General features: G+C 39.9%; 1 protein-coding gene across 1 annotated transcript in view; it reads right to left on the reverse strand.

Moving 5' to 3' along the window:
* The window catches only part of cfap299 (cilia and flagella associated protein 299), a 59,439-nt gene extending 48,894 nt beyond the window's left edge, over window positions 1-10,545 (reverse strand). Inside the window, exons 1-2 of the mRNA XM_026322083.1 lie at window positions 10,424-10,545; window positions 7,842-7,984 (exon numbers count right to left, since the gene is read on the reverse strand). Of these exons, the coding sequence (XP_026177868.1) occupies window positions 7,842-7,984; window positions 10,424-10,531 (251 nt within the window). The 5' untranslated portion in view covers window positions 10,532-10,545. The remainder of the gene's footprint in view (window positions 1-7,841; window positions 7,985-10,423) is intronic.
* Between the last annotated feature and the right edge of the window lie 1,577 nt (window positions 10,546-12,122).

Below are 12,122 nucleotides of genomic sequence, written 5' to 3' on the forward strand. Positions count from 1 at the left end.
TCAAAAATATCACACAACTAGAAACTTAATCAGAAATGAATCAAGGGTTTGCCACTGTACTGGACTCAAAGACATTTTAATCATCTGCTTGCAGAGCTGAAAGGAGAAGCTGCACTTTTCATTGGTAATAGTTAGGAAAATCAATATTGTTCACATTGCCCTCAGCTTCAACTTTTGTCCAATTTCATTACTCATGCCAAAACAAGCCTGATTTGTAATAACTCGCGACCTAATGCAAATATTAGCAACACAAAATGATTCAGAGTATAATTGATGGAACGTCATTAAAAAGCTCTTTGAGGAAGGGGGGGATAGCATTCCTCCTTAATTTGTAGATTTCGTTTTGCAAATAAATATTCAGCAACTGGCCAAATACTGTTTTCTGAGAGATTTTCAGGTAATGATAGGCAATAAATAACGTGCTTTGAAAGAATTTCTCCTTTTATTCTTGAGACAGATCAACAGATTTCATCAGACTGCAGCTTTTGTTGATATGGCAGATGGGAATTTTCAATAATACTATGATGATTTCTTAAGAAACAACACATACTGCACCAGATTATTTTTCCTCAGAGTGCTTGTGAAAACGAATCTTATGGAAAATATTATTTTGGGCTGGCGGACGTCAAGGGAAATTCCACACAGCATGACAATTTACTATATTTTGGGCTTTTTTTATAATATCCTCTGTCACCTCTGATTACAATGAACTGAATGTATCGGTTACATATGTGCTATGCATGATATTCTACCTGAGTTTTCTTTGTGTATTGTGGGCACCTTGGCTTTGGGGGTTTGAAGAGGTTGCACATCATGCACCGACTGCCTGGGAAGTGCATGTTTTTGAATCTAGATCAAAGAAATTATTTTTATCTATTGATTTTTTTTTCTTACTGATGCAAAGTGTATTCTATTCGAGGAACATACAGTAATCTCCTATGTGTTCAGTTATGGATGCAGTAGCCCAGATGAGTCGGATTAATATTTTGAAATGAAATCTGATGTTCAGACTTTAAAAAAAATCTTTAGGGAACTTTAATAAGATGAAGAAACAAAAACATAAATCAAATCCAGTGTCCCAAAAGTCCTAAAATGAGATAAAAGCAGTGAGTCTTGTCTTGCACATGTTAACAAAGCAGTTCATTAGCTTACATTACAATTACAGCACACGAAATCATTTAAAAATATATTTCAACTCATTTTATTTCATGCTGGCTAGTGAAGACTTTCCTCAGCAACACGATTTATACAGGTTTATTTCTATTCTTGACTTATCAAAGCCAAAAATCTCACATCTGAAAACAATAACCACACTGTTGTATGTGCAGTGGTATAAATATTAACTGGAAAAAGGTTCAGTTTTGTAACTATATCAAATTTGCTACCAGTCAGTATGACTTGCATCAGGGTTACAGCTGGTATTCCCATGTAATGTATATGCGGAGAGCCCACGTCTATAAGGCAAAAATGCAAATGCATGTCTGCACAGACAACACTACCATTAGAATGCTATAGGAGCCACCAGACCATAACTTAATATCTTACTGGGAGATGCTTTTGAAAGCTCCAGAAACAGAAGGAGCAGAAGGAGCAAAAAGCTTTTCTGTTCTGTCAGAAAAGAGATGAGGGCAAGAGCAATGGGACGAGTGGCGCAGCTTAAATGTCTTCTTGCCGTTGGAAATATTTTGTCAAAATAAGTCATAATTATCTGCATAAGGTGAATGTGGGCAATTTATTAACATGAATTATGAAATGGAGTCTAAAATGTCAAAACATCAGGTCCAGTGACAACTTATTTATTATCTGTTTGTCTGCTGCACCAGCTGGTCCTAAACTGGTGTATATGTTGATCCATGTGCTGCAGGGTGGGACATGGTGGCGAGCTTCAGCCTGACAGGATGTGTGTCTCTGACTGAGTGTGTAGGGGCAAGCTCCAAATTTACACAATGTCCAAAATCACAAAGTGCAAGGAAGGCAATTGGCTTGACAGGACATGTAATAGACACTGCAAAACCTCGTCGCCTGAGGGCCCTCACCAGAGTAGCTGACGTGTAGAGTGGCAGGGGTTTGGTTCACTAAAAAATGAGCCTGGGATCAGCTCTGTGAGGTTTCTCATGTCATTCACATCCATACTCTTATTTTTGCTATACATCTGGAGGTTGGCTCTGCAGTGAAATGTATTCAATGTGCATGTTTGTGGCACTGGTTTTCCTTGGCACTGCAAGTGATGGCTCACTTTTAATATAGATTAGGGAGTTAGAGAGTGGAGAACTCTAAAGGTAGACTAAAAACGTAGCAGCACAATGGACAATGAGCATCGCTGTGGTCTGGACTGCGGGGAGATTGTGGGGAGCCTGATGGAAACCTCATAGAGCTGCTGTGAGCACGCGAGTTCGGGACATATGCTGACATGGACTTCTGGGCCTGAGCCACAGCTGGAGCAGAGAGGAAACAGAGGCCTCACGTTTGTTCAACGGCACTCGTCTGCCCTATCAAGACATTGAAGATTGATGTATGTTATTTGTATTGAGCAAAACAGAGTTGGTGTTCGATCGTGTGTGCATGTTCTCAAATCTGAGTCAAATCATGTAAATTATTTCAGGATGTTATCAGTACCTATTCAGCTTTCAACATTTTAACAAATATAAGTTATAAAAACTCCACCACATGTCAAATATAATCTAAAAAGAACTAAAACTTGAGTTCTGCCAGATAGACTACATGTTTCCCCATTAAATATGCTCAGTGGGGATTTTGGTGTATGGGTATTTTACTAACTTGGAATTTAATTCAAGTTCTATGAGAACCCAACACTGATTTTTTTAACCCAACTATCTGTTGATTCTGATCATTTATTCAGCTTTTGCTTAACCAGAAACAAAAAAAAAAACAACAACAAACAAATGATTAAGCATCCCCTTCATTCAAGCATTCAAGTTTCCTTCTTAATACCATATTGAATTTCACTTGTGTCCGACGACAACACACTATGTTTTTTTTATTTTGTTTCATCCTTTTTCATAGCTGAGTAGTCAGGAGGAGCGTTTTGTCCCTAAGAATGAGACAGGCCAACAACAGGGCAACATCTGATTAACATTCACAGTCCTATCTCCACTCCCTTGGTATTTTATTACCACAGGTGCAGGGGCATTCATTGATCAGATGCACGCTACAGGCGAGCTTAGCCCTTAATTTAAAACAGCTCTATTTATACACCTGCAGGCACTAAAGGTCTCCAAGAGAGCACAGGGAGGTTGAAAAGAAGAGAAAGGAAGGGGGGAAAAAAAAACACAAGAGCAGTGACGGAACAGTGAAAAAAGACACGCCTTGGGAGACATAGGTTAAGGCCAACAGAGAAGCAAAAGGCATTCCCAAAACAGCATGGCTACCCAATGCCATGAGAGGGTAAGCATGCAGGTGCAAAAGTCTCACGTGTTTTTGAAACAAAGGTTAACATCTGGTGGAAAAAGGCACAAATAAATGCAAATCCTAACTTCACCTATTTCATTCGGGTTGATGGATACATTATTTTTCCTTGTTAGTCAAAGAACAACCACATTTAGTTTATTCACTACACAGCTGCCCTGTGCTGGTTGTACTCACCACTTTGCAGGTGGTACATTGCATCCCGGGGCCTGTGTTTTCACAATGTGACCATAACCGGGTTGGGGGGGGGGGGGCTCACGGGGTCAGTTTGGTGGACGTCCAATCAGAAAACCACACAGAACACCCTGCATTTAGATAGAGGGAGGATGCAGCTCAAACCTGCTACTTTCGATGGAAAAAGTCTGCAAATGTTGTGATGTTTTTTTTTTTTCCCCTCTCTTGTTAAGGTCATTTTGCGAGATATAAATTTCCCATGTGGGAAAGCAATAAAAGCTGTGAATTAGTTCAAAAGCCGTATGTCAAAAAAATGTGTCGGCTTTAGTCGCCTACAGGTTGTTGGCGTTGGTGCAATAATCCAAACAGCAGGTGAATCGGACTAAAATTCTTTCTTTGCCCACACTTCACTGACAAGTGTGTGGAAGGCTCAAAGACAGCAGAGGAATCAGATGGTTATTTAAGGGTTAGATTTAATATGAAAAATAACATTAATTTGCTATAAGCTATCATTTACATAGAACCAACCGACTTCCAATGTAAAGTGTTTTCATTTTAAAATTACATAACAGTGCTGGTTAATTACTTTGGAGTGGAATCAAAATCCACTTGCTGAGGGTCTGGTCAGCTCAGAACAACAGACTGTAAAACTACTACCACTGAGTGATGATTTTCGCAGTAGTCTGATTATTAATGGAGCAGGAAAAAATATTTTGAGAAGATTTTTTTTTTTTTTTGTCCAAATATTTCAACTAATTTCTCTGAACATTTCCGTATCCAAAACAAAAATCATTAAAATAACCTGGACAGATGGTAAGGAAAGTGTTAAACATGACATTAAACATATCATCTCATCGTTTCACTGTTTGTGTATGGGATAGATTCTGTTAGGTTGTATATAAAAGACAAACAGGGACAACTCTGCTCCCATATTACAATTGTGGTGTTGACATTAAACATAATTCACTAAGATCCAACTTAAAGGAATATTTCACTGAAAATGTATGTTTTTAGTATTAAATGGTACAAAAAGTGGCTCTGAAGTAGGACAGAAATAAATTAATTGCTCAATGATCATTTAGGGTCTTTTTTTTTTTTTTCAATGTCAAAACAATCTCTAGCTCCAGCTGCTGTTTCTCAAGCAATCTGGAGAAAAAAAAACGTGGGCTTTGGGAATCTAGGCAGGTTTATAGCTTGTTTAATCATGGGGGATGGCAGCTCCAGTCATCTTTGATTCACCTCAGTTATACCAGATTCCAGTTTTGGTCCAGAGTCACAGAAAAAATAGAAATATATGTGACTAAGTGGTGTCGTAATGTGGATATTGTACCATAATAAAACATTTACTCTGATGCCTTTCTTTCAATGTAAAACCCTTTCATTTCATTTACAACATACCCTGTTGTAACAAAAAAGCTTTTCCTATACAGATTCTGATGTCCCAAACAGTGTTCTCCACACACTGATACACTAGCCTGATTTACTACTTCTATGTCACATTGCCGCTTCCTTTTGGATTTGAATAAGACACATATTTCGCAATTTCTGGAAATAATACAGTTGTTTGGTAAAATAATCAACATACTAAACACCAGAAGAAGAGTGGATTTTGTTGGCAGGGTGGTTTGAGAAGATTTTATGGGTGTTTATGCTTTTTTTTTTTTCCCTCACTGTGACTCTGGGTCACAACTGGAATCCATAGTAGTAAGTGTTCGTCCAATCTGACTACAGCTGCTGTTCGCCAATAAGGAGCAAATTACAAACTTCTCAGAGCTGTTTCTTTAATCCTTTTTATACTGAAAACATGGTTTTTCCATGAGGCCTTCATTTGAAATCAATCTGACTGTTATGTTGTCAATGAGTATCTGTATTCTAAACAAAATTTTTGACCCTTACAAACACGTTTCGTGATCACAGCCTTTGAAACAGGCCCTACATGGATGTAGATCTTGGAAACGGAACAAACTGCTGTGTATACAACATCCCAATGTTCCCGTACAACATTTCCCCTGATCCTGTTGGGACAAGATGAAAGGCTTTGTGGCCTAATATCACTGTAACTGCAGGTGTGGAGGCTCCCATTTCACTAGTGTCACTGATGTTCACAGACATTGGAGGAGGGTGGGGGGCAACAGCAAGACATCTGCACGTTTGGATAACCATCTGAGGGTTTAGTCAAATTCAGCACCTAGCAGGTAAATGTTTGGATACTCCAAAACCACCTGTGTGTGTGTGGTGTGTGTGTGTGTGTGGTAAATGGTCTGTTCTGGCTTGTCATCAAAAGAGACACCACAACCACAGGGCTTTATCAAAATGAGAACAATATCTGTGTGATCTCAGTCCTCTGGAGGGGCAGTTTATAGAGGACTCCAGTTTGTAGTTTTGTCATTCAGCTTGTTTATGTGAACTGGTTTTATCTGAACCTTGTTAATGCAGGGCAGGGACTTGATGAATTACTCCCCATTTATCCTTTGGTCTACAATGGAATTAAAAAGGATAATACAAGCTGCTTGAACTGCTACCAGTCTGCATACAAATATAAAAGACTCCATTTTTATGAGCTGTCATGTTTTGATTAGGAGTAGAGAACTTCTGCCAAAAATGCATTATACATTTTCCCCTAGATACTCCCGCTGCTTCTGCTCATTGCATGGAGGAATAACTCCTGCTGTAAAAACACAGGAACCAAGACAAAGGCACTTATACTGTATATAATAAAAAATTTAGCTCACACTTTAAATTAGCTCACACCGATTGAGCTAGTTCTCTGTGCTGCACAGGATCACTGCCGACGGTCAAACACGGGCTACTGTGGTACTTCAACAGGTGTTCATTCCTATAGTTTGCTGTTGCGTAATGTTCTTAGGTTCAGACAGAAAGAACAGCTCAGTCCCCCTGAATAGTCAACATGCTGAGTTCCTGACATGCTGGTGAGCACATTGGGGATGAGGTCTCTCCAGAACTGATGCTCATCGTTTCTGTAGTAATGAGGTTTTTACAGAAACAAGTTTTTACAGGGACAAGTGCTAACTGTTTTTTACACCATTGTAAATTCCCATTCCTCACTGTGTCTTTCCATTGACTCTGTACGCAGTTGTGCTGTCTGACAACTTTGCCTCATAATACCTCCGAATGGACTAAGATGGACTCAGGACATCAATAAAAAAAAACATCACCAAAGCAGCCTCCTCAGTTGTTTTAAAGAGACCACTGTGCCGGCAGAGGGAAGATCCTGACACACAGAGCCACAGCCAAAACAACAAAACACAGGGTTGTGCAACAAAACTGATATACCTGTCTCAACTTTTGCAGGAACATGTGCAATATGATTCAGCAAAACACCGCATTGGGCAATCAAACACATGCAAATGCACATTCCTGGCAGAATTTCTAATAACAGGAACAACATAAGTCCATTGTTACCCGGTAACTGTCAAAGAGGTACATATGATCCTTTTCGTGAACTTTACTGACATTTGAACACACCTTCACCAATTCACCAACTTGAGAAAGCACACTGCTGTTTGTGTCCAGTACTTTTTACTGTTTATAGCCATCGATAACAACAATTTCCCATTCATCTGACTCAACAGGGCAGGTTTACAGGAAAGGCAGCAGTCTTGGCGCTGCTAACCAGAAGAGGTCCAACAGGGGCCTGAAGTTCATTAGATGAAGGGTGGTTTTTGTTCTCATTATGCACCTCTATGTTTAAAGAGAGTTTTAAATTACACAAAACATCCTGACAATACAGAAAAGAAATCAACTGCATGGGGGAAAACAGTGGATGACATATGTCAAGGCCACATTTTCTGTCATATACTTTGACAAAAATATGACAAATGTATTTGGTTTGGAACCAAAAACGCTGAGACATCACAGCAGTGGTGCAGAAACTAACACACAGGGAGCTCCCAGCTTCCACCACAACAAACTAATTATAGGGAAAAGAGTGAGGATCATTCATCTTAAATATTATTCTTCCACACTCAATGAGAAGTCAATAGAATAAACCACACAAGACTAACAAGAGATGGACACAGTGCAGGAGAGTCATTTTTCTTCTCCTAGCCATAATGACTGATTGATTCCAAAATCAACTGGCCACATTCACACTTCGGAAACAAATTATATTTTCAGAACATAACAGAACCTCTGCATAGTCGAGTGTCTGACTGGTGGTGTGAATTTGTCTCCCGTCAGGCAGATAACACCTCACTGAGCATGGTGAGAAGTTAACTCACATTCGTCGGTTCCTGTTGTAGAAAGCGCTGTTCTTTGCCGCCTCAGCAGCCTGTGCAGCTGCTTTCCTCTCCTCAAATTCCTCCCTGCTGAGGACCGTGCCCTTGTGGCCGTGCTCCACCAGCTTACGGGCCAACTCCCTGCTCTGAGAGAGACAAAAAAAAAAGGAGAGGAGTCAGTCAAGGAGAGGAGAAATGGCCTGCAGTCAGGGCTGGATATCATCAGATGTTATCAGTCTTGACATTTGGCGTGGTAACCTGTTAATGCTGTGAATTATTTTCACTCCTTTCCTAGAGACCACTTTAGGACTGTAAGCTACTATTTTCATTATTGGATCTCAGTCCAGCTCAGCAATCACCAATGAATACTGACAAAATGGAATCTGAAATGCTGTCAGCCAGTAAGATTTAAGGATGTAGGTTAAAATTTGTTATGTTTACTTCCCAAAATATGGAAGTGATGAGCCAGTCTACAACATGGCAAGTATCAGATTATCATAGTGTAGTTTTGTGTGTTTATAGTAATTTAACGTCTACACACATTAAGTGTGTCTGTGGCAGTGCCTTGGGGCGGATTGTTAGCTACATTATTCCAATCACTATTTGTAGACGTGCCATCATGACAGCCAAGCCATAAAAGCATCTAAAAAACAAATCCTGCTGTCAAATCCTGTGGCTTGTCAGATCAAAGCCTGTGCCCCATGTCCTCCTACCCAAAAGCCCAGCGGCCGAGCCTGTGTCCGCACCCGAGAGGAAAAGTTATATTTTCCTTCAGCTTTGATGTGGCTCACCAGAAATGAGTCTCAAACATATGCTGGTCCTAAAATTGTCCTAAAGATCATTGTCCTCATTTTCAAGAAGAATGAATTCAAGAATAAGTTGCTTCTTACAGATGACACACCTGAACCTCCACTCCACAACATCTATAGCAGGGGCAGTAGTACTTGGCAATAAACCCTCTTTAACTAGTTCAGTTGTCTTAGTATGTAGTTATAATTATTGACAAATCCTGAGGAATGTCACCTGTAGGTTTAGAGTTAGAGCATTTATTAGACCATAGGCCTTATCAGCATGACCACACAGGTTAGATGACCAGGGCTGGCTGTGTTGTGTCACAACACAAGGGTTTGATGGTGATTGGCTGCTGCTGATTATCGGGTCAGATATGACTGGTTCTCATTTCAGTGTGGACACAGGTGTTCAAACAAAGTGGCAATTGCAGCAGCTGATATTGTTAGCAAGTGTGCCATCTGCTGGGCAAAAGCAGGATTTACCCAATGCTGGTGAGCAGCTCCAATTCAAGCATATTTAAAAGGATCTGTATGCTTATTAGAAAAATGTACAACCAAAAGCCAGAAGAAATCTACATCATAGATAATCTAAATATGATCCAGACTTCATCTACTGAGACAAGAGATCTTAAAAATAAGAGATAAAAACAAAGACTGATTTTATTCATGCTACTGATTTTTTTTTTTATGATCCCAGTACTCCTTTGTACTAAATGAGCCCAGCATGTTTGTAAATAGTAGTAAATACATTTCAGGTAAGAGGACATTTCACCAAATGACACTAATGAGTCCTTGAAACCTGAAATTTAAATTATTGTTAAAGCCTCTTAGTCTCAATGTCTTACCAGTTTGTACCATATAGAGCCAATATGGTAAATTGTGGGTCTAACAAGGACCTATGGAGAATAAATTAGCTGAAGGACAGCTGACTCTTAAACAAATGAAGTGAACAAAAAAAATTTAAGTGTTTTGTCCTTTTCAAACTCTAAGAAAAGACTAACAATCATATTTATCGAATATGCTGCTTTGAATCTGTTTAAGTAAACAAAAAGTAATAAATAAACCAAAACTTGATTGGTGATAATGTGTCTTCTGGACTCAGTTAGCTAAACCTCTATTACCAAACCTATGTGTGACTGCCACCTAGCGTCACTACATCAACAGAAACTGGCTAGTTAAGTCCAATGGTACACTGTTTTTAATGCAGCAAAAGCTATAAGAAGTGAAAAAAGCACTATATTTAGCCACAACATACGTCGTACTGAGTGAAACTAAGGAGGACAATATTCCAGCCTCTATCCAAAATTTTGTCAAGTGTTATCTTTGCTCCCTGGCAAGAGAAGCACACCTTGAAAAACGTCTGTTTAATCCATTTAACAGTCTTAAGAACATAATGTTCAATGCGGCCAACAATTTGCTTCGTAAATGGCAAAAATATGTAATAAAAAGTCGACTTGTATAAAGGGACGTTACACCAGGGATGTTAGCTAACGTTAGCTAGCTAGCTGTCCTGAAAACAACGGATCTGAAAGAAGTGATAAAGCACTAAAGGAATGTACCTGGAGGATTTTGGTACATGCCGAATTCAAGAGGGAATTTTGGTGACTTTAAAAAAGTTAAAAGTTATGATTTTGCAGTCCGTACTGTGGTCGAATATCACAAAATTACCTTAAATTGTTAGCTTAGTAAATGCAGTTCTGACCAAGTATTCAAAACAAAACGGAACCGGGGTAGTGTAGGGAAAATATGGAACAATGAGAAATAAAGACAATAATTTGCACCAGAGTGACTCACTGTTAGGTAAGATGAATCCATTGGCGTCACTTTGGAGTCGAGATAATCTTCGTAGCATTTAAACTGAGTTATAGGGTCGTGGAAACGAGGGACTGAGCTGTACTGCATCTTCCCGGTGTCTGTGTTGTCGCAGGCTGCTATGGCAACCGCCTTACCTGTAGGCCATTCAGTTTTGGCGGCAAATCACCGGAAGCGGAAATAAACGCACTCGCGGGGCCTGATACCAGGTGTGTCGTTTACACCTTAATACTATTGACCAGTGGGAAGTATCAAACAGAGCACTGCTACAACCAGTGCCTGGACTTTTACCGAAGAAAAGGAAGAGATGATGACTAAATGAGGCTCTGGAAATATAATGAAATATGGTGTGTTCAGGTCTGAAAAGCTTCATTAAACCCCAACACCACAGAGCATGTGCCATTCAAAAGCAAAATCAGGTGCATATCAGTCTGGACACGTATGAACTTCCACAGACCATCAACTGTTTGGAAAGTTATCCATCCATCATCTAGACCCCCTTATTCCTAGCCAGGATCCCAGGGATCTGCTGGAGCCCATCCCAGCTCTCTTTGGGTGAAAGGCAGGGGTACACCCTGGACAGGTCACCAGTCCATCACAGGGCCACATAGAGACAAACAACCTCACACACTCACACTCACTCCTATGGGCAATTTAGAGTCACCAATCAACCTGACATACATGTTTTTGGACTGTGGGAGGAAACCAGAGTACCTGGAGAAAACCCACACAAGCACAGGGAGAACATGCAGACTCCACACAGAAAGGCCCCTGATGGGTTTCAAACCAGGAACCTTCTTGCTGTGTGGTGACAGAGCTAACCACCAATTCACCGTGCTGCCATGTCTGGTAAGTCGTTCAGACCATTATTGATTCTAAAGGCCTTTACTTTTTCTTTACACTAGCTTGTTTTCCTACATGTTTCCTCGTGCACTGGAGCCACAACAGGTTTGTGTGACCCTATGTGGTGAAAGTGGAGCTGGGGCAGTTGTGGATGGATGGATTTAATTGAGTTTTTTGTGATGTACCGGCCTAAAGAGTTCAGAGGTCAGGTGCTGCTAATGGACCCAAGGGAGAATATTATTAGATACATTAGACAGAACTAATTCATGGGATTAAGCTCCATTAAGGTCCGGTCTGTTCCTCTTCAAAAGAACTAGAGTAGAGTCCCGTTCTGCTTCCATCATTGTGGGTGTAAGGCTAACACAGGTGTGACCAGGCTCACTGTGACAACCATTCAAAGAGAAACACACTTTTTAATGGCAGACTGAAAGTGTGAATTGCTGAGTGCAATGATGACGTATATTGTTAACTTTATTTTAGTTGTTGATTGTTAATTGCTGCTGCTATGTGCCATCACTATTGTCTGTTTGGGTTCTGTCCATTTCAGAATGGGTGGAACTGGATGTTTTCCTAAAATTTACTTATGCATGTTATGTTTGATTAGATTTTTTGTAGGTTAATTTGATAACAATAACAATGACAAATGATAAACCCATGCATTATATCGGGTCTAAACCTAGAATAATGTACAAGCTTGCAAAGTTATACACTCCCATGATGTCAGGCACTAAAACCTGGCGAATCAACACTTATTTGATACTTTTACCTTCAGTAAAATACAGAACGAAATGTTCAGTGGGAATGTTCTCATCTCTGTTTACAGAAATACTGTGACTCT

The sequence above is a fragment of the Mastacembelus armatus genome, chromosome 9 (assembly GCF_900324485.2).
Source record: "Mastacembelus armatus chromosome 9, fMasArm1.2, whole genome shotgun sequence".
Classification (NCBI taxonomy): Eukaryota; Metazoa; Chordata; class Actinopteri; order Synbranchiformes; family Mastacembelidae; genus Mastacembelus; species Mastacembelus armatus.